Source organism: Talpa occidentalis, unplaced genomic scaffold (assembly GCF_014898055.3).
Source record: "Talpa occidentalis isolate TD23 unplaced genomic scaffold, MPIMG_talOcc4v2.1 talOcc4.9, whole genome shotgun sequence".
NCBI lineage: Eukaryota > Metazoa > Chordata > Mammalia > Eulipotyphla > Talpidae > Talpa > Talpa occidentalis.
This window is the reverse complement of record NW_023605305.1, coordinates 72,916,989-72,940,289: the sequence shown is the minus strand read 5'-3', so window position 1 is coordinate 72,940,289 and position 23,301 is coordinate 72,916,989. Positions and strand designations below refer to the sequence as shown.

At 35.4% G+C, this 23,301-nt stretch overlaps 1 protein-coding gene across 8 annotated transcripts in view; it reads right to left on the bottom strand.

The window, feature by feature from the left end:
• Positions 1–9,741: 9,741 nt before the first annotated feature.
• Positions 9,742–23,301, bottom strand: part of CNOT6 (CCR4-NOT transcription complex subunit 6) — a 61,122-nt gene continuing 47,562 nt past the window's right edge. For 6 of the 8 annotated variants that reach the window (XM_054691877.1, XM_037500997.2, XM_054691876.1 and 3 more), the window contains 8 exons: positions 20,613–20,717; positions 20,463–20,531; positions 19,224–19,381; positions 18,257–18,411; positions 17,509–17,663; positions 16,380–16,610; positions 14,664–14,866; positions 9,742–12,703 (listed from right to left, as the gene is read on the bottom strand). In XM_054691877.1, coding sequence (XP_054547852.1) covers positions 12,491–12,703; positions 14,664–14,866; positions 16,380–16,610; positions 17,509–17,663; positions 18,257–18,411; positions 19,224–19,381; positions 20,463–20,531; positions 20,613–20,717 — 1,289 coding nt within the window. In that variant the 3' untranslated portion in view covers positions 9,742–12,490. The remainder of the gene's footprint in view (positions 12,704–14,663; positions 14,867–16,379; positions 16,611–17,508; positions 17,664–18,256; positions 18,412–19,223; positions 19,382–20,462; positions 20,532–20,612; positions 20,718–23,301) is intronic. The other 2 variants (XM_054691880.1, XM_037500998.2) reach the window with 1 other exon arrangement.

Sequence of the window (23,301 nt, the reverse complement as noted above, 5' to 3'; positions counted from 1 at the left end):
AGAGGGGAAATCAAAGAGTTCAAGAGACCTTGCATATGGCTTGGGTGCCAACGCTAACTGCAATGGCAAGCTTCTTTCCCCCTGTAGATTCCTGGGACCAACCATAATCCTGGAGGAAGAGGGAATACTGTGGAGGGAAAGCTGGGTTCTTTAAATACAACTTATTTTGATAACTTGAGTTCTAAAAATTGAAGTTTAAAAAAGTAACAAATAGGTAAACCTAACTTTTTGATTCACATGGCGGCATAATCACAGACAAGAACTATTCCAGGGCCTCCCCTGGTGGCGCAGCAGTTGAGCGCTGGGCTGAGAAGCTGCCCGCAGCCTCTGCAGCACTGGTTTGATCCCCGGCCACCCGGAGAGGGTCCCACATGGTGCGCAGACCTCTCTCCTGCCGCCCGCTGCTCTTCTCAGCAGTGTACTTCGTCTGTCTGCCTGCTCTGTTCCCCGCTCCGGCTCTGGTGAATTCTGTCACCCTCCCTCCCTTCTGTCTGTACCCAGTGCTTGTATAAATAAATAAATAAATCTTTAAAAAAAAAAAAAGAACTATTCCAAATAACATGAAAGGTCATGTAACTGTACACTGTAGAAGTGGGATTGGGAAAAACCTAAGAACAGAAACTGTAAATGAACATTTCTTGCTGGTGGCATTGCTGTACTGAGGCCCTTCTCTACCTGTTTTCTGATACATCAAAAAAGTAATTATGTTAATATTATTCACCTGAGATTTCTGGCAAAGTTGAAAGGAGAAGCTGAAAACGATCATGAAGGTTATCTAAAAAACTTATTGCTCAAAATTCCAACAGCAAGAATGTCACCTAGTATCTAGGGGAACAATCTCTGTCCCCTGAAAGTGACCAACTGAATGGCAATGAGAATCCTTGTATCCAGATTGTGGCCTCTAGATTTCATTCCCACTAAAGGAACCAGAACTCCAGATCTGGAGCAGGAATAGTGAAAGATGAGATTGAAACACCTTTTTATATCAGAGAGGTCAAGGACTACCAGGATTGAGCCCCAAAGTCTCAGGGACCACTTTGAATAAGGCTCTCACCGGCCAAAAAGGGGTATTTGAACATCAGCAATGGTAACAAGTGTAATGGATTAAACTCAAATATGTGATAGAGGGGAAGAGAGTCTGGTAACTTTTGTGAGAAAGCAAGGAAATCAACTCCTTAGTCTGAAAACCAATACATATTTAAAGAACAATGTTATCATTTTGAAATACAATGCTGAAACATGTAGAGATGTGATGCCTGCAGTTGTTTCAAAATATCAGGATATGCATAACAGACGTGTGGCCACGTAATGGCAGAACTGAAGCTTAGTGATGGATAAAATCAGTTCACTCAAGTGTTCTCTGCACATTAGTATGTGTTGGATGTTATCTGAACTGGAAAATCAAAAAATATTACAAGACAACTAAGAGAATGTATGTCACACACATAACTGATAAATGACAAGTATTCTGAGGATGTAAGAATTATGAATCAACTGGGAAAGGACAAGTCTAGAAGGCATAAAATCATTAAGAGGACCTGAAATAACAAGCATGCATTTTATTAATGAGAAACAGAAATGAAAGCCAGAATGAAATATTATACCCACGAGATTGCCAAAAATTAAAAATTGGACAAAAACAAGCACTGGCAAAGATGTGGGACAACGAAAAACAAAAAGAAATAACCCCAAGCTGCTGCTGGGAGAGTAAAGCAGAACACACTTTGACCAGGGTTAAGCATGTCTGGTGATGCCAAGCCATGTGCACGTCCTACCGCCAACCTCAAATTTATACTCCGGAGCCCTTCTCACACACCACCTTTCAGAATGTTCTGGGCAGAATGGTCTGGATGGGTAGGGGGAAAAAGAAAATTAGAAAACCACCCAAGGATGCCTGCAGACAATGGAGAAATATAATTTGGAATATATATATACAAGGCAGTAGTATCACACTAGTTAAAATGAACTAATTCTGACTGCATACATGCATGCACGACATGAATCTCAAACATACTGGCCAAATAATTCAATTCCCAGAAGAAATCATACAAAATTATCTATGCTTTTATTGAGATAATTCATATACCATCAATTCCTTTTTTAAAAAATATTCAGTGTTGTGCCAGTCTCCACTAATTTCAGTACATTTTTATCACACAGCACTCCCCGACTGCCCTCCACCAAAAAACAAAAACAAAAACAAAAACACCACCCAAATTTCCGCATCTATCAGAAGCCACTCTTCCTTGGACAGTGTCTTTCAAATCCAAGAAACTACTGCCCAATCCAAGGTCAGGAAAATAATTATCTGCTTTGTCCCCTACAAATCTTTCATTTAGATTTTTTAATTCATTCTAAGTTTTGTGTATGGTGTAGCGAGGGATCCAACTTCATTCTTGATTGTGGCTACTCAGTTGTCCTAACAAATTGATTCTTTCCTCTATTGGTGTCTTGGCATCTGTCAAAATCAATTGACCAAAACATAAGGATTTATTTCTGGACTCTCAATTCAATTTCATTGAAGTAATCCTTATGCCAAAACCACACTATCTTGATTACTGTAGCTTTATAATGAGTTTTGAAGTCAGGAAGTTTGTGTCTTCCAACATTGCTCTTTTTCAAGATTGCTTTGGCTACTTGGAGTCTCTTGGATTTTCTTTTGAATTTTAAGATGTTTTTCAATTTCTGCAACAAAAAGCCAGCTGGGATCTAGATAGGGACTGCACTAAATCTATAGATCAATTTGGGGAGTCTCTTCATCTTCACAGTCTTCTTTCAATTCATGAATAACATCCTTCCATTTATTTAGGTTTCCTTCGATGTTTTATAATTTTCAGTGTACAAGTCTTGCATTTCTTGTTAAATTTACTCCCAAATATTATTTAATGCTATTGTTAATTGTATTGTTTCATTTTTGGAATGAATACAAGTTCTTGCACATTTTCTAACAAATTTTTAATTAGTATTCTGTAAATTGCAAAAACAAAAATTTGATCCTTAGTGAAGTCTAATTGATTTTTGTATGTTAATCTTGTGTCACCAAACTTAGCTGGGTTTTTTTTTTTTTTTGGTGTATGGACCACTGAGGATTCCCAATGGTGCAAGACCTATCCTCTGCAAAGGACAAGTTTTACTTCATTGTAAAATGACATTAGCATGTAGCTTTCTTTCCTTGTGTCATCTTGGTCAGATTTTTGGTGTCATGATATTATTAGTATCATCTTCTCATTTTTGAAGGTTTATGAAAAATTGGTAATTATTTTTAAGTTTCAGGCAGAATTCACCAGTGAAGTCATCTTAGCCAGAGTTTTTCTCCCCATATAGTTTTTTCATTACTAAAATCAACCTTATTTTTACTCATGATTTCTCATCCGAGTCAGTTTTGGTAGTTTGTCTTTCTAGAAATGTATCTATTTCATATACATTAGCTAATTCAAGAAGAAATTGTCCATAGCAATCCCTTTTATCGTGTCAACTCTAACATTAAATTTGGAAAGTATACTTAACAGTATCAAATTTTTGTTTTTGCAATTTACAGAATGCTAATTAAAAATTTGGTAGAAAATGTGCAAGAACTTGTATTCATGATTTGTATTATGAAGTTTCAGCAAATTCTTGAAAGTTAAGTTTTTCTTTTCCTTGGAAGTTCAGTTATGTGTATTCATAAAGTTTGATAATACAGTGAAAAAATGTATCACACACAATTTGGTTTTTATTATTGATTACTTGGCATTCTTTTTGTTGCAAGAATCAAACTGGAATTGAATAGCAAATCATTGTAAATATTCCTTCGCAATTCACAAAACAATTGGTAAAGATTAATCTTTTCTATTTTCTGAAGTTTTCACAAACTTGTAATTCCTTGACTTGAACCTATGCCTACTAAGCAATTTTAACTATCCCACTTTTCAAATAGTCTGTTTCAGAAAACTGAACACAACTATCTCCACTAAGCATCATTAAGGAAACAAAGGAAATCTATGTTCATTTTAAAGTTCCAATAAATCGAGATTCTCATGCTATCACAGCTGAAAGCTATCTGCAATGGTAAAATTTCTGTTCCATATAAAGCAGAAAAATTTTGGCATATGTAAGAAGATGTAAAAATATCTGCCATTAGTTTCAGGAAGAAAATTCCATTTCTTTAAAAATTTGGAAATCCTCAAGACAAAGTATTAATTGGGCGGTGTCTTTTATATCATACAACTTATCTACAGCTAAATACTTCTCCAAATTTTGAGTCACCTGACCTTTAGTTGTACTAGAAAGGTGTTACATATGGTTTATTGGCTTACATGAAGACATTTTTGTAGAGGATTTTGAGTCTCTTCCTCATAATTCTCTAACAAAATGTCTATCATAGAAATACTTTAAAAAACATATCCCATTAGGGGCCTCCCCGGTGGCGCAGGGGTTAAAGTCTCAACGCTATCAAGCTATCATGCCAACTACTGCTGCTAAATTTGATCCCCCAGCCAGGGAGTTAACCCACATGGCGCAGACCTCTCCTGTCTCACCACTGCTCCCCTCAGCCGTGTATTTCAGTATTATCTGCCTGTTCTGCTCCCCACTCTCTGGTGAATCCTCTCACCAACCAGCACCTCTGGCCTACACCCCAGTTCTTATATGCATGAAATCCATTTAAACAGTGTGTTTTCTGTGTAAGAACACAAGTCCTTTAATAGCTGGCCAAATATACAAGTACATAACTTTTCTAAATTGTTTTTAAAAAATATGCTGCGGGCCTCCCTGGTGGCACAGGCAGTTGAGTGACGCACTGTGAAGCTGTCTGCACCGCGGGTTCGATCCCAGCTGCCGAGAATCCCACATGGCACAGCAGACCTCCTGTCTCACCTGCTACTGCCCGCAGCAGTGTATTTCATCAATCTGCCTGTTCTGTTCCCCACTCTGTCTCTGGTGAATCCTCTCACCCTCCTGTGCATCTGGCCTATATCCCGGTTCTTGTATAAAAATAAATAAATCCTTAAAAAAATCTGTTGCACATCTAATTTTAATTTTCAGGTGATTAATTTCATCTGTTGACAGAAAAGATTACATTCAATTATATATTTGAAGAAAATGTATCTTAATAGTGTCACTTTATTATCTGTAACTTTTTTAATGCAAGGAATAGCAGTTTTTCTCTTGCTCTAGTACAACAAATTGCACTGTCATTCACCATGAAATCCATGATACACCTTCCAGTACTTTCTAGTCATCATACTAGCTCAGTTCTCTGTAGAACTGATTTTAAATTTAGCAATTTGACCATACTTATTTTTCAATAGAAAAATAATTTATATCAAAGTAGATAAACATGTCCAATTATGATTTACATAGCTACAGTAAGTCATGCTGCTTGCACAAGATATTCAGATACAATAAGTCACTTTGGTGAATTAGTGAAACATTCTTAAAATGGAGTCAATTCTTTGACATCACTAATGTTTATGTTTAACATAAATAATACACTGGTTTCACATTTTATACAATACAACAAATATGGTCCTAGCAAAATAACTTTCTTTGAATGGAAAAAGTTCTCTGTTCCAGAATAGGCTAGCCATATTCAAGTGCTCAAAAGTCACACATGGCAAGATTTACCACACTGAGGTCTAACCTTGCATGAGGGGAAACTCAACTGGCTTAATTCTTAGATCCCTATCATTTGTTACATATTTATCTATTAAAGTTTCATCCAATGCCTAGACTTACCAAGTAGCCTCTGACAGTCTTTTTACACATAAAGCATTTTCAATAATATAAAAAGCCTAAACAGGCTATAAGAATTAAATTAGCACTGCAAGTTATCTTCAGTAGAGGCACACTGGATCTATTTTACAGACTAAAATTTGAATAAAAAGCAATGGGAAATGAAGTAAAATGTAGTTTGGAAAGCAAAACTCTTGACCAAATGTTTGTGTCAGTAAAGAAAATATGAGTCCCTTGGTGGTAAGAATGTGGTGATGCTCAGTCAGGGTTTTGTCTAATAATGAGTATCTCTTTTTGAAATATTTCGTTTTTCCCTTCCTTTTTACCCTTCCCATCTTCCAAGTCATCCTTGGCACACCATCTGTCAGCTGGACCAAGTCATAAACCAGTTAACTACTCTTATTCTTTTAATCTACCCTCCACAGAGTTGCTAAAATCACCTTTCTAAAACGGTTCTGGTAATGCTACTCCCATTTAAAACCCTGTGTGTTTTAACCACCACCTACAGGCTGAAGTTCAATCTTTAGCACATGACTTAAGATTCAAAGACATCCATTAGTTCAGATTCCACTAGTACACATCCATTGAAAGATCCACAACAAGGGCCTCTCTAGTGGCACAAGGGGTTAAGACGTAGCCTAAGAAGCTGCCCGTAGCCACCGCAGCACGAGTTAGATCCCCAGCCAGCCAGGGAGCAACCCATATGGCTCAGCAGACCTCTCCTGCCTAGCCTGCTGCTCCCCTCAGTTCAGCCAGTATGCCTGTCCTGTTCCCCACTCTGTCTCTGGTGAATCCTTTCACCCCCATCCCCATACCTCTGGCCTGTACCCCAGTTTATGTACGCAAATTTTTTTTAAAAAAGGATCCACAAGTCTGAAACCCATTCCATTCACACCTACACACATTACAAAGGTTTTTTATAAAATAAATACAGCTCCTATTATTCATCAAGGAAACACATTTAGTCCTTCAAAACTGCCTTTTAAGCTCACCTCTGGAAGACTTCATGGACCCACATAGACATACTTGCTCCCTTCATATTTGGTCTTTCTCAAGTATTGCAGTAAGATTATAATAATCAATGAGAAACTTAGAGTCAGAGACCAAGTCTGATAAACCTCTATTTCTAATCTAAGCACAAAGCCTGGCAAGAAATTTTAAATGAGTAGTGATCATTATGATGGCCAAGAAAAATAGATTAAGAACAACTGATCGCCAAAATGAACCAATTACTTATAGTCCTCTTACCCACTGGGCCTGTCCAAAGTCACCAACAGCAAATATTACAATGGGGGGAGGGGGGGAGCTTCTGGCAAATCCCCCAAATAAAGTTCAGAACACTGAGTACAACAGGGATTCCAACCCCATACCTACATCACTGCCCTAAAAAGCTGCCATCTGAAAGAGTATGAATATTAGAAGGCAAGCACATCCTACATTTTGCAGATTCTTTCTACCTGGTTTCAGTCACACCACGACTCCTCTTCACTATCTTTGATGAAGCAGGTTTTCAAGAATTACATGAAGTTGGGAAACAAACAGTACTAGGATTGCAGTGAAGGGGAGATACTGAAATCACAAGTTCCCAATAAAGCAGTCATGCTGTGGACAACCTGGGATCCCTCAGCCGACTCACTGTGCTAGGAGGCTAGGGAAGTACTCTGCAGCTAGAGTGGGAGCCCACTGCTGGTGATGTGAGTGGTTTCTAATGACAGGACCTAATAACAGTTTTTGAGATTAGAGTGATTTGAAGTCTGCCACTCATAAAAATGAGAAAACTGATGTCTCCTTATACATTTGATTGATGGTAATGCTACTAAAGAAACCTTAGAAACTGGGTTTCAAACCCAGTTGTTCCCAATTCCTACAGACTAGTGAGACTCATTTCAGAAGCAGCAAGCTACTTTTAATATTTTATGTTTTATTATTTGGAAGAAGTATTATTTGGAAGAAGTATTTCTCAAATTCTCAGAAAATTCTAGTTAAAACTATCTTGTGTAAGATTCTTCTAGTATATGATCTGTATATTAAAATTGTCTCTACAGTATTTGTGAACATTTATTTTAAAATCAATTAAATTTGAAGATCTAAATAATACTTCATTCAGAAAGGAAATTCTCTATGTAACACTATCATTTAAAACCTAAATCATGTTTCCTTAAGGTTCTTGTTTCTCTAAAGAAAATTAAGTAGAATAAAGTAACATGGGCATACTTCATTAACTTTCTTACATTTATTTTTTGACAATTAAAAGGAGTAACAAGACTTCTGTATATAGAGGTAAATTATATAATTAGGATTAAGTAGAAAATGCCTGCCTTAAAAACTGGACATCTCAAGCAAATATTCGCTTATCAAAACTGCCTTCTAATTTTAACTTTTTCCCTAGCAAATCTACATAAAAACTGACATGTTATAGAATTAGTTTCTAGAAAGAAATGGGACTTAATGTTCTGGGAGTCACACATTTTCAAATTTCATATAGACAATAAAATATACATGTAACAAAACATTAAGTATAATCCCACCGATACAATGTTTGCTACAGAATTTAAAAACATTTATTGAAAATATGTCAACTTCCTTTTCAAAAGACAGAAGACACATGGATCCATTTTTTTTTATACTAATTAGATATATGGTAACAACAACAAAAATCCTAAATTCAAAAAGGACTATCAGTTGCCTAAATATAAAATTGAACTTTGGCAAAGATTTGAGTGTTACACAGAATACCACAATCAATAAAGAAATCCTTAAGTTTATACCATCTCCCCAAATCATGGCCCTACCCCCATTTACTCTTCCCTTTCAAAGGGTGATTATAATTATAACCCTGTCCCAGATGATTCAGAATTTTAAATATGTGGTCTTGCTCATTAACATTTTTCTGAAACCTCAGTTCTACAGCTATACAAATTACACTTTTAAGATATTTGAAACAGATATTGTATTTATTGGTTGGCTATGAGTAGGAAAATACATCAGTAAAGAAAAGAGACCCTGTATATAAATATAATACTAGCTAGTTACAATTTGACCAAGAAGGTTCGACTGAAAAGAACAGTAAAAGCCCTTGTTACCACCAGTCAGTCCATAGGTACATATTCAGTTTCCCATCACCCTTATCAAAGAGCTGCCTAGGCAAATGTGACATTCTTTGAGCTTAGTGCAGATGTGCTGGATTTTGTTACATGAATGGTAAACAAAAGTTAGTCCAGTGCATCACACAATATAATGTACTGTGAATAAAGACTAGATACTCTATTTCTGACACTACCTCAACATACTAGTATTAAAATCTAACCAAAAAAAGCCAAGTGAACATCTTAAAATACTGCTTATGAATGGGGTTGAAACACTTGCTAAAAGTGTTCTTTGAATTACCTGCTGTATTTGTACTGGACAGTCTAATTAGTTCATTAATTGGTTTGCCTAGGTTGGTTTTTGTCCTTATGTGGCAATGGCTCCCAGACCTTAAAAGTCACTATAGAAACTAATTCCAAGAGTTTAAATACTAAAAAAACAGAATACTAAAACTGGAATTTATTATTGAAAATCTGAATTTCAGAAGAGCTTTGAAATTTTAATCTCAATATTTAGAAGTGCATTCTATCCAATTCAACAATGTCCTTAGTTTCAAAGTGCTAACACAAAATAAATCTTCCTGGCTGTCACCAAATCCAATAAAAATAAACACATTTCTAGGAGATGTTCTTTGCATATCTTCTAGAACTATTAAAGTTGCAATCAACAATTTATTTCTATAGCTTTAAATTATGCCATAAATTAATTTTGATGAACATTATTTAAATTCTCAAAGCATAAATAGTTATCACTAACACGGTAAACTGTACTTCAAGAGATTCACGACAAGGAATTGAGTGCCTCCAAATTTCTGATCATTAAAACAGAAAACATACCTCAAATTTCTGTAAAACATTAATAAGATGGATTTATCCAGCAAGAACACTGAAATTACATTATGGCAACACCACATTAAATGTATTTGTTACAGAACTTTTGAAAAAACATACTAGTTTTTATTATTGCATTTTAGGAAGTGTGGATTATTGGAAATTGTTCAGGACACGGAAACATTTAAAACACAAAATCTTGCTAAACAAGGTATCATAGCCTATTTTGGTGTGACTGTTTATTCTGTATAGACCCAAAATATTTTCTTCTCTTTTGAAGGTTACAGTTACAAATCTACACTCTTGGTTCAACTTACCACTATTTAAGTAAGGTAGAGAAGCTGTTCAAACTGACCCACAGAATGCAGTAAGCCCAGAAGAGGCAAAAACAAGTATTTTCAAGACATAACAGGCCATTTTATCTTACTATGCTGTTCCCAAATTCAAATATATTGTAGACAATAACAAATACAGATGAAAACATTTTGTATAAAGCTCAAACCTTTAGAATCTAACAAGTGCACTCTAGTTCCAGCATCTATGAAAAGAATACATCCTCCATTAACAAATACAAAACGAGTAAGTGCTTCTCCCCTCCCCTTCCATAAAGCTCTCTGGACCTGTGATTACATAATGCAGATCATAGGAAAAGCGGTTTTCATCTCATCAGTCCAACTAGCTCCAGCCCGCCCTTGCTGGAAATTGTCATGATGCACATTACCAACACAGTGTTTAGGAAAAATGAGTAAACACACCTTTTATTCACACTTTACAAAAAAAAAAAAAAAAAACCCCACATTAAAAAAAAAGTTATGCATTGGTTCTGTATCAATAATACCAGCTTTCCAATGTACTGATTATAAACTGGATGTGTTTGGTGTCAGCACAACTTAAAAGAAAAGCAAAAAATTAAAAAAAAAAAAAAAAAAAAAAAACCCAAAACAACACATCACAACAAAATCTTAGAAAACCTCAAAGGAAAAACCACGTCCCAGACAAAGACTTAAGATCAAAACTTTTCGGAGAATTTTTTTAAAAAGGAAAAAAAATTGCTTATTTAAACAATATGTAATTATATTTTCTCTTAAAAACAGAGTAAGCACAATTAAGTGCTAGACATTTTATCATAAAATTTTAAGTCATTATCCAAAATGACTAAATCTCTGTATAAAAATTGTTAAGAACATTCAACAATTTTTTTCTTAATGCTCACATGGTGTCCTTTTGCTCCCCTGCCTGCAGTTGAAACAAAAGCAGTTAAGACCAAGCTCCCTCTGAATTCATTTGATTTTTGAGAGAAGAATGAAAGAATTAAGAACAGAATATACACGAGTTAAACTTTATAAGGTGAATGCTGGCTTTAATCTCTAATTAATTAATGGCACTACGGGCAAAATACAGGGTACAGTATAACTTTTATCTTAGTTGACATATTAAAATGACTTAGTCACTTTAAAAAAATGATCTGAAGAATTGTCTTAGGGACCGGTTTTGAAAATACATCTTATTTCCATAAATGGAAAATTATTTTCTTCAAAAAAGGAATGATTTTTAAAAAACATGAAGACTAAAGAATACATGGAAAACAATCACATGATAGTAGTATTCTGGGTGACAACAGCACTGTGCAATGAATGACACCAATAAGCAGTGCTTGGGGTCTGGTGAGCAAAGACCCAGGACCCACCCTATGAACATGTTCCAAAATGTGATATTCAATGCTTCACAATGGAAAAAAGCCACAGCTCATACAAAAGCATTTTCTTAAAATTCTCACAAATGTTAAACTATTTAAAAAATATAAAAGAGGATGCACAGATTTTCTCTGCATGCACAGGCAGTGCTTGGTGAGAACAAATTTAGGCAGGCACAGTGGAGATAGGACAGGAAGCGTCTAAAATGGAGTTAAGAAACTGTACCCTAAGCAGCTGGAATTTTTTAACTTAAAAAAGTTAAAAATTTAAAAATATCAGAATGTACATATATCAACCATTACATTCAATTCACAAATGCCTACAGATGATTCACTGCTCAGTTTATCTGTCCCGTAGATAAAGTTTACGTAAAAACCCAGGAATTCATAGATAAGTTGCCTCTGGTTTGAGAAAATCTAAGCTTTAAAGAGTTTTAGATTTAAAGAGCAATGTTCTCAATTTAAAAATAAAGTAGTATAAAAGGGCTAACAAAACCCCAACAGTGCAAATCATCAGCAGAGAAAGTCTGTTGCAACTTCTTTTACAAGCTGGCCTTTATAACGCATGAAACAGGTTTTAAAAAAAAAAAAAAAAAAAAAAAAAACCCTTAGCCTTAGTTTTACAATACAATCATTTCCAAATCTGATTTTTTTTTTAAGTACAAAATTTCATAAATCAGGTATTCTGTGGATCATATACAATCATAAAGGCTAAATTCAAATTCTGTATTATACAAACAAGTCTGAAAAAGGAGGGAGTAGGGTATGGAAGAATGGTCACTGGATGGTATTACTGGCCTCAAAAAAGTAGTGCTACAGATTTCTGTGCAAAGAGAATATGCTGTTCAAACACTTTCCTATTTCAAGGCATGAAAATATTATATTAGATAGAAGAAACAGGAAAATTACTTGTAACAATTTAAAGATAGGTGCAAACACACCAATCCCTGTCTAACAGTATATAAAGCATATTGGGCTCAGAATTTGTCTGTTGCTAGCACCTGGCTTTCATACTTATATCCTTATCAAATAATCAGATTGAAAATTCAAATCATCATTAAGGAAAAAAAAAAATCCCTAAATCCCTAGTGGCCATACCTCACTCCCCAATATTCAGAGTTTTATGTGTTTACAAGTGAAACTGAGGTCATCCTCTGAAGGTACTTGACTACCTCCTACCAGGAAGGTGAATGCCATTAACTTGAGGCAGGAAAGGCAGTAAGAGCTCCAGTTGTGCAAAAAGTGAGAAGTGGTCAGAGGGGATGAGTGGATGTGGGCAGCCGCTGATGTTATTCTCAACTAGCCAATGGTGATCCAGAGGTCCCAGGATGCCTAAAGTGTTCAGCTGAGGTTTAGAATAGAAGATGTAGTCAATTATACCCTGAAAAACAGAAGGAGAAAATAAAAGACAAGGCCCCTACGTAAGATAACACTAAATACTGATAGCTTTCAAGACATAATCTTATAGTTCATGGTTGGTAAATAAAAAACTTATTCATATATAGGAAGAGGCAACAACATATATAAACCAAATGGTCCCACAAATGTCAAATCTAGTAGAATACAGTCAGTTTAGAGATAACTATTCTCTCTCCTATCTGGATCTCTTCATGCTCTCATGACATGGTCTGTGCTTCTCTTTACTAACTTATTTGTGCCATTTTCCTTGCTCATTACCCCACGCCACATGACCCTGGGGAAGGGGGGATGACATGACACTCTTTGTAGGTGACAAGCTCTCAAGGATTGTGCCCATGTTCTCTGTCCCTTCTGCTTTCTTCTGTGTGTTATGTGTCATCTGGTTAATTCTTTCTCAACCTTCAATTGTCAAATTCAATCACTTTCCAAAGGCCTGGATCCTGCCCTCACCCACTTACTACCTCCTACCACCTCCAATTCTCTTCAAATGGTGCTGCACACCCCAGGTATAACTACACACTCATGTGTGTGGTCAAAACCATGGGACTGTTAGCTCCACAGGGGCCAGAAGAGTCTTCAGCAGCGCCCAGGCACAGATCTGACACCAACAGATAAGTATATTTCTTGGTTTATCATCTCTTCCCTGTAACTTCAGCCTCTCATCAACATGCTCTTGGCCAAAAGAACTTACAATTACTAAAGCGCCTTTCTTCTATCTCTGTATCAGCAACAGGAACAAGGGGAGGGCGAGGGGACCCCTCCTAGTATCTCCCAACTTTTGGATATCAACCTCATCTCTTCAATCTGCTGGAAATAAGAATCTAACACGTTGGTGTTTACCAACTGGTCACAGTCTAGTCTCTTTTCTAGCTCACTAGTGAAACAACTCTTATTAACATCTTTCTGAAGTTTAACACTCACTCATTACTCCTTGGAAAGACCTTCTTTCCTGGTCAATTAAGTGTCTACACTGTCCTGATTTGTCCCCTTTCTGCTTAACTTCCATCACTTAAATGTTCATTTTACCCAATCCACTTCAGTCAAGTAGAAGACCTTCACATACCCCTCTGTTCCCAGGGTTCTATCATTATGGATACATTGCTGTGGCTGTTCCAAAGTCAAATAATACATTTTTATAGCTTTCAACTGTTTCTCAAAGAAGTCTAAAAGCGCTCCCTCCAAAAATAAGATGCAGCTAACATTAGCATTTATACTCTAATAAACAATCAAACCTGAATAATCTTTCCAACTATAAAACTAGAATTTGAGGGAGCAGAATTGCAAAAGGTAGCGGAAAAAGACAGCTGACATAAGCCCTAAACAATAAGCCATACTAAAAATGAACAGAATAACTAAGTTAAGACTGTACATAGTAAACTGTTAACTGTGTAATGGAAAGAAAGTTTAAAATGGCTTATACAAAACCACATTTGGGCATCTAAAGAGTATAGTATCAATTACATTAAAATATGAGATGGGACCTCTCACCCCAACTGACACCAAGTTAGATGTCAACACGCTGCATATCCAGCTGTTTGTAAGGAGCACATAAAAAACATAACTGCCCCCAAATCATGACAGTTAACTCAGGATTTACCAACATTATTTCATCTGATTTCTTACCCTGGAAATTATTTAAAAGATATCTATAAAATAGGGATGAGACACCAATCACATGGGATTCTACAGAAGACTAATAAAAGAACATGATTGTCAACTAATTCAAGATGGCTTCATTCTAGTCTGAACACATACTCACATTTTAAAGATATAACAAAGTTTTAAGGCTTTGAAAAAACAGAGGTCTTAAAAGTTTATCAATCTTGGGTGCACTACAGAGGCAATACCTGATGGGGGTATCCTATTACTACCTCAATTAAAAATTAATTAAAAAGGAAAAGATTCTCAATCTCAACACTTACCTTGAAATCAAATGTGTAATTTGTGTAAGGCATGAGGCCATTCTCATAGGCACTCTTCAACTTGAAACCATGAGTGATCCTTCCATTTGTTGTCCCATTTTTCCCATTACAGCTGAAGTTTGTAAGACTTTCATTATATCTCAGTTCCTTAAAGTCTTTATGATTTGTTTCTACTCCACCAGTGCTCAAATATTCTACAACACCTATAGTAAATATAAATGTACTTTTTCATTGTCAACAATCATCATACAGGTCTATAAAACATAAATAAAAAAGATAATGCAATAATCAATAGTTTTAAACCACACATATATCCACTTTCTAAAATGTTCCTATTTGTTTCCACATTTGCCAGACTTAAGTTCATTTTCACATACTTTTAATAGTATACTTTATACCTTGCTTTATTGTATCACATGACCTTATATAACTTCTCAATTATCTTTTTATAATGGCTGCAAAATATAAGTGTGTTGGTATATAATATTTGTTAAACTAGATCCTTTAAAAAAAAACCTCAGGTTGTATCTACTTTTTACAAAGAAATAGTATGTAATCAAGATCTTAGTTATGCAGGTTTCTGTTTATTTAATTGATATGACACCAAGGAATCCATCATTATATATTACCACCAGTTAGTTACAGAATTAGGTGAAGTTATATGTAGTAACTTCACCATCCCAAGACACTATCCTCCTAATTTCGTAAGGGCCAGATGACTCTACAAATACTTATTTCTCATTTTCATTAAATTAGTACGTTTGGATATTTTCTCTTGGGTTTGTTATTATTTTTTAACACTGAAATAGGTCTTTAGATGTGTATTATTTAACTAGTCTCTTCTTGCCTGTCAGATACACTATAAGCTAAAGAGGGTGGAAAATGTATAGAGAAACTGCCAAAGAGTAATTCTCAACTGCTTTAGTAGCAGTAATTCCCACAGCTTAATGAAATGGACTAAAAAATTATGATTTTTATTTTCCCTGAAAATGAATTTTAACAGTTGTTCATCTTTCTTAATGGCTCATCCATCATGATGGCAATGGTGTGCTATGAATTTAACTGCTTCAAATGTGTGTGTGTGTGTGTGTGTGTGTACACATTCAGGCAAATCTAAGGAAAAATATCCTTGCATGAGTAAAAGTATAAACAGTTGAAATAAAAATGGAATTATTATTAAGCTTGCTATTACAGGAGCTTTGTATTCTTTTACTCTGATATAAAAATCTAGACCCCCGTTCTTTTGTTGTTAAAATCACCTGCATGATGCTATGTAAATAAAGGTTATCAATTTCTACCCAAACTGTATTTTTCTAATCAAGCCCACTAAAATTTGAGAGCTTGTAAAAAGAAGGGTAAGCTTAAATTGAATTATATCACTACATGCTAGACTCCCAAAGAAGCATCATAAAAGCCTGTTTGAAGTCTGAATTACATGTGCCCTTAGGACAATGCAATGATTACGTTATTTACTGAATTATTTTATCAATTATGTTTATCCAAGATAACTGATGCCCTTCCTTCTTAGGTTTTCACAAGTTCATTTCATTTTCAAAAACAACCCCCTCCCCTACGACACACAAAACATAAAATTTTAAACCTGATTCACAACTACCACTACAAACTAAATTTTTGTTTTGGCCACGTTTGTCATTATCAAAAAGAATACAAAACGTGCGAAGTTAAAAAGCACGTAAAAGAATATCCTCTTCTTACCAGAGTCTGGCAAAGAATTAAGATCTGCACATAATACCAGTGGAATAGTTCCAAATTCTCCCAATACACTGGACTGGAGGTTTCGTGAGGCTTTATCAATAATGTTCTTCACTTCTGAGAGAAACATCATAGTTTGAACCAGCTTCACATCAGAGTATTCAGGGTCCCAATGCATATGAGCATTGGCCACAAGCATAAGTTGTTTTTCTGTTCCAAGATGTGGCTTTCCAGCTAAATTAGATAAAAAGAAAACAAACATAAAATCTGCCCATCAGCCCATATGTTCTTACTGGGTTTGAAAGCAAGTAACATCTCAGTCTCAGGAATAAAAAAGAACCTTAAATTTTACCTAACATCTCCAATTTGATGACTAAATCTGCCATACAACAAATCTGAGAAATAGCTAACCTTCTGGTTGAATATTTCAAGCACAGAACATTTACTAGTTTAACAAAAACTGCCCATTCTACTTGGGATTGCTTAATTTTTAAATAGCTGTTGTCTTGAAACTTCTGGTCTTAGTTCAGATATTCTAAATCAAACCTCACAGAATTAAATCTATACCCTTTCAAAGAAAGATATGTTTGACAGTAAGTTCCACCTTTCATCTTTTTTAGCCTTCAGGTTAAATATCTCCAGCTCCAACTATTCTTCATGTGATAGATACTTCTTCACATGATGGTCACACTAAATATATTTTTAATTTGAAATAAGATGTTCACTACCCAAAACTCAAGGCCTTTAAAATAATGATTACAAGTGGATTAGGAAAAGAAGTTAGCTTACAGACTATGCTTGCCATCAAGAAATTATAGAAGTATATCAAGTTCTTCTCTCTGAAATTATTTTAACTAGTATTTACTTAAACATTTCTATGTCAAAAATTCTTGGGAGTAAAAAACCCAACTTTTCCTTTGGTTTGACTCCTTTCAAGATTTGAAATACTTAATTCTGCATAATGCTTTCTCACCTTAAGCTTTGGGGTAGAGAAAGAGGAATATGGCATTTTATAAGATTTAAATTCTCACTGAGTTTCTTCAGGTGTTAGACAAGACTACTGCCAACAACAAATTCTGTTTTCTATTAAATTTTGGAGGTCAATTTTACAGGAAGTGAAACGGTCACTCACATGACATTTCAATCAATTCCTTTCGAAGTTCTAGCAGTACTGCAACTCCAATGTTATCTTTTGTCATGACTCTGTTCAGCATAGCTTCAGACCCTTCTGAATTTGCCATGGCTAGCTGATTAAATTCAACAGTGTGTTTCTGAACCAAAGTAAATCTAAAACAGAAACAAACACACACACACAAACATAGAATTGGGAATATCAAGATATTAGTTTTGTGGGAAATGTAGTTTCCCCCAAACTTAACAGATAACATGTGAAAATTATATTATGGAAAATCCTCCACACTCAACACCAAGCTTCCCATATCTATTTAAACTTGTTCTCAGTCTGTTACTGTTACAAATAACATCTTGAAATAATTTTACAACTTCAGGTAATATGGTCATATTCTGTTTAGGTTTCATGTTGGAATATTCCACCTTATAATTTTTAAATCTTTTCTAAAGTATGTGTTTAAAAAACCCTCTAACATTCTAGAGAATGTCAATTACAAGGTGTTTCATGTAACAATTGGAGTTAAACCCTGGTAAACACCTGAAGAAACAGCAGCACTTTAAACATGTTTCCCAAATGAGATTACTAATAATGATTCAACACAAAATAAAACCCTGTAAGTCAATATTATTATTTTCTTGAGTAATAACATATATTTCATTGTCTTACATGCCAACTGATTTCCATGTCCTTGGCCTCTATTCTGCAAATACTGAGAAAATGATTCTGTTCAAAAAATAAGATGACTTACTTTTCTGTTTTGAAGAATATTGCACAGCCATCAACATGTTTTCTTTCTTGTTCTGACATTGTCCTAGCTCTAGATTTAGGACTAAAGAATCCATTGTAGCCACGTTCTTTCAGTTCTACCAGAAAAAAACTGTAATACTGTTCTGTCTCAACCTCCTGAAAAGTTATAAATGACAAAGTTATTCTGTAAAATAGCAATGATAGTCCTATGCACTAACTTTCCATGTATAGTTTGAGAACTTGAAATAATTTTAAAGACTGATCTGCAGAATAAAAAATGTAACATCTTTTCAATGCAATTTATGTGAAACCAACTGGAACTCTCACATGTCAATTTACAGGCACCAGCTGACAAGGTTATTTGTTGTTTAGGAGTAAAGAATGGAAATATGTATACCTGTAAGTATTTTTTTCCCCTCCTCTATTGTTTTAAAATCAACATGAAACAAAATTCAGGAGGTAGAAGAAATGTCAAAGATCATAATTTCAGGCCATGGGCAGAAAGTGACTTACCCAAAGTGATGTAAGTTATAAATGAGAGGTGAACCGAAAACCCTAAGTAATGCACACCAGTTTCAATGCTCTTTCTACTATGTCCTAAAATTTCTATTACCACTAGTGGTAAAGCAAAATTATACCCTAGCAATGCCTCAGTTTCAGTAACATTACCACCCAACTCCAAAATAACTGCTGGCGGGGAGAGAGGGGCAGGGGAGGAGATTGTGGATGGTTAGCTGTCAAAGCATACTTAAAACCCAGCGTAACCCATGTGCATCACAGTACTATAAAGCAAAGCAGCTAGAGTGAATATTCCCAGAAATCACTAACAACATAAAAAGTCAGTATTTTAAAAACTGCTGGAGCTGGGAATTTGAATGTGTCAGCATAATGCATTCCCAGATTGCTCCTTATTTTATCAATATTGAGGCATTTGTGCAATTTAAACAAATACTTTTCTGATGACTCACCTGAAGACTTATGATATCAGCATTGCAGCTCAAGATTTCTTGAATAATGGCCTTTTTCCTGTAGTCCCAATTTAGTGCCCATGCTGGACAGTAGCCATATAACTGCCGGGTCGCATATTTATCACAAAGAACATTATAGCACATGACAGAAAACAAGGCTGCAGGAAAGATAACTTTACTTATTCACACATGTGGCAGGGGAAAAAAACCATTTCAATAGTTTTCACTTAAACACTAAGTTCAATTTTAATCAATCATTGAAAAGCTACTCATATGACAGACACAAGGATATAAAGTTAGATAATAAAGGAAGGACAGCCATGTGGACAAATAAAAATATCATGTATTACCTGCTACAGAGGTATTTACAGAAAGTCTGGAAGCTAAAAAGACTAAGAACTTGAGCCCTACAGCCTCTACTACCAGTGCTCCTCATTTCCACATTCCCTTTGCCACTTAGCCAACTGCTAATGGAGGATATATAAATTACTTTTCTTTCACAGAGTAACTATTATTAATACATGCAGAAAGACCAAATTCTGTTACAAATGTCATGGAAGTTCCCAAACTATTTTCATACAATTTAAGATAAAAAAGACTGGAGGTCATTTGTTCAAATTCTCTGTTAAGTAAAGATGTTGGCTGTCTTACAATTTTGTAGTGTCAAATATATTTGGAACATGCTTGGGTTTAGAAATTTCCACTGTAGGAAGATTTTGGTGTATTTATTTTACTAAATTTGATTAACAGTTTATAGCAGTACTTTTCAACAATAGCACTGTTGATATTGGGGGTGGATAAATTCCTTGTCATGGCGAACTGTGCAGTGTAGGATGCTTAGCAATACCCCTGGTCTCCAGTCACTAGATTCTACCCCAATTGTGACCAATCCAAAATTTCTCGAGATATGTCAATTGTCCTCTGGTGATGGTTTACCTATGACTGAGAAAGTGCTCTGCAGCATCCTTTCTATAGCACAGTATGCACAGTATACACAGAAACCAAGTAAGTAAGAATTAAAGAATTCTTTAATTGCACTGCATTTACTTGTATTTTTGATACTTAGGAAACAGTTACTTGAATTTATGGAGTTATTATTTCATTGTTGTGGAGTTTAAAAACCACATTAACCTTAAGCATTCTATCACAATGCTACCCATGATCTAAAGCATGACAACAATATACTAGGTTTGTAACAAAAAGGAAAGACAGGAGTCAAAAAAAAATAAGGCTACCAACCAGTTGGCCTTGTTCTGTCTGGTTCTTGTAACATAATCCAAGATCTTGGAGGTGGCTGTTCTGATGAAACTAAGTGAATGCAAGACAAAAAATTAAGCAATATTCTTACAAATCTTCCTAATTGAACGGTTTAAATAAATGACCACTTACTTCTTTTTGCAGTACCTGCCAAATTATCAAGCAAATAGTTCAGCAGCCTTCTGGTTCCATCAGGTTCCTGATAGAGGTTCAATATATCCTGGGTAAGTGGATTTCCTGGAAATATTTTTAGAATAGGTAAAATAAAACCAAGAGAAGTAATAAAATACTTCAAGACTGAAAAATATACCAAAACTATCAGATCATCTATAACAATACATACACAGTCTGTAGTAACATCAAACTAGAGGAAAATATTTTTTCTATTTTTAAAGAATATACCACGTTCTATAGAAATAGCAAGAGATGTTAATAGACTGATGTCAACTCAGAAGATACCTAGTAATATTCTGTAACTGACCCTACTTCATCAACACTTTCATGATGACCAGAAGGGGTAGGGAGAAACTGGATTGTGGAAGGGTGGAAATAAGAATTAGAGAAGAAAAAGATGACAGTCAGTATCATGAATCAGAATCAAAATCTAAGAATCCAACAAAGCTTACAAGAAAACATTCTAATGACAAATGGATGTGTTTAGCCTTTAGATTGTTTAAAATTCTTCTGAATAAACAATCAAGATGGGACAGACCTGTTCAAGAGTTAAGTCACTTAGGAAAGGAAATAACCCCACAACCATGAAATCATAACTCCATAAATTTAACTTTTTCCTAAGTGTCAAAAATGAACTCCACTGCAATGATTTACATGCATTAGATAAGAGTCTCAAATCCTCTCAGATTTTCTTATGTTCAGATAAGAAATAACAGAACAGTGAGTTTGGAACAGCAAAGTTTTTATATATGTCACACAAGCGGTATATGTTCTGGCTGCAACAGCTCCCTTTAAGAAAGACTAATAAACAATATAGACTAAAGAAGGCAGGTTAAATGAGGAAAGCCCTAACTACACCAAATAAAGAAAGGGGAAAAAAAAAAGAAAAAGATATTACAGTCTAAACAGAAACCTGTTTTTTTCCTATTCTTTTGTGAACAACTAGATTAAATCAGCAGGATAAGGATCACAGGACAGGAGCTAATAAGAACAGCCACATCAAAGTACAGGTAGTTGGTAAACACTGAACTATTTAAAATGAAATGACCCGCCCTGTGAGTTAAGAGAGTATTCTCTGGATAGCCAAATTACATGGATGGAAAGACAAACTAAGTTAGTTGAAAATTAAGACCTCTTTTAAGATTCTAGAATTCTAAAATTATAATGGTAAAGATGTACTCCTACATTTTATAAAATATGTCTTTGCACGATGGCATTATACTATTATCCTTCCCTAACATGTATAGCTTTTTGTACCTACCAACAGCCCTGAAATGTTCATTTAATCACCATCCTATGAGACAGGTATAACTTTTAGGCTAAAAAGATCTTTAAAAATGAAGTCAACGGCCTCCCCTGGTGGCGCAGGCGGATGAGCACCGTGCTCTGAAGCTGTCCGCAGCCTCTGCAGCACGGGTTCGATCCTGGCCAGGCAGCGAGGGTCCCACATCGTGTGGCAGACCTCTCCTGTTGCACCCGCTGCTCCCCTCAGCAGTGTATTTCGTCAGTCTGCCTGTTCTGTTCCCTGCTCTGTCTCTGGTGAACCCTCTCACCCTCCCCGCATCTGGCCTGTACCCGGGTTTTTGTATAAATAAATCAATCTTAAAAAAAAAAAAAAGTCAACTAAAAACTTCTTAGTAACAAGTCAGCAGCATATTCTAACTAGACCTACATTAATGCTGTCTTTTTTACTACTTTCTAATGCAAAACATATTTAGAGACCACTACTTCTGTGATCCTTCCTTCTAAGTTAAAAACCATATTCAAATGCAAACATCTATTTATGACTAATAAACGCAGCTGAAGTCAAACTTTCCCCCAGTATCTGCTTACCTTTTGAAATTTTTTTATATTTTAAATTAATGTCTTTACTGTCTGGAATACTGAGCAAATAAGAACAATTAAAACATGGTACCAAGCCCTCAGAGGGAAGAAAAATGAATGAGAGAAGGTGAACCCTGTACATAATATGTAAATAAACACAGAACTTTGAAATGTAGTGAGAAAGCACAGTGGCTCGGGCTCTCAGGACTGAGCAGCAATATAATGATAAGTTCCTTGGGTGTTTATCTTTTGCTTTTTGTATTCCAGATATGTAACTGAAGAAACTAGCAACAATTAAACACCAATGTGTACAGACAAGAAAATCCAATGGAAGTGAAAAGACCAGAAAAGGGCAGTCAAACAAGATAAAACCTTAAAATAGTAACATCTCTACTCCAGCTAAACACCAAAGAATCATACATGGCATCATCTCTACACATGCCAGTAAAGGCTAGATCTCCACCCTTATGAGAAAGAAAAAGAATATCCCAACACTCCCAGGTGGTATATGTGAGTGAGGTGAGTTTCAGCTCAACTCACAGTAACAGGGTGTCCCTTCTGTGGATGTCAGAGGCTGAGCAGAGTTAGACTTTTACCATTTCCTCGTCATAATGAGGTCACTCCAAAGCAGTTTACTGTGGAGACCACATACAGAGTTAACTGCCACCACCATTTAGATGTACCCTCAAATGTCAGCGGTTAAGGGAAATCTGAAATTCTACCTCCCTAATATGGTACACAGCTCCCTCCTTTCCCAACAGAGTAGTGTTAAATAAAGTCAGAAAAAATAATAAAAATGTCTAGGTGAAATCCAGAGCCCTGT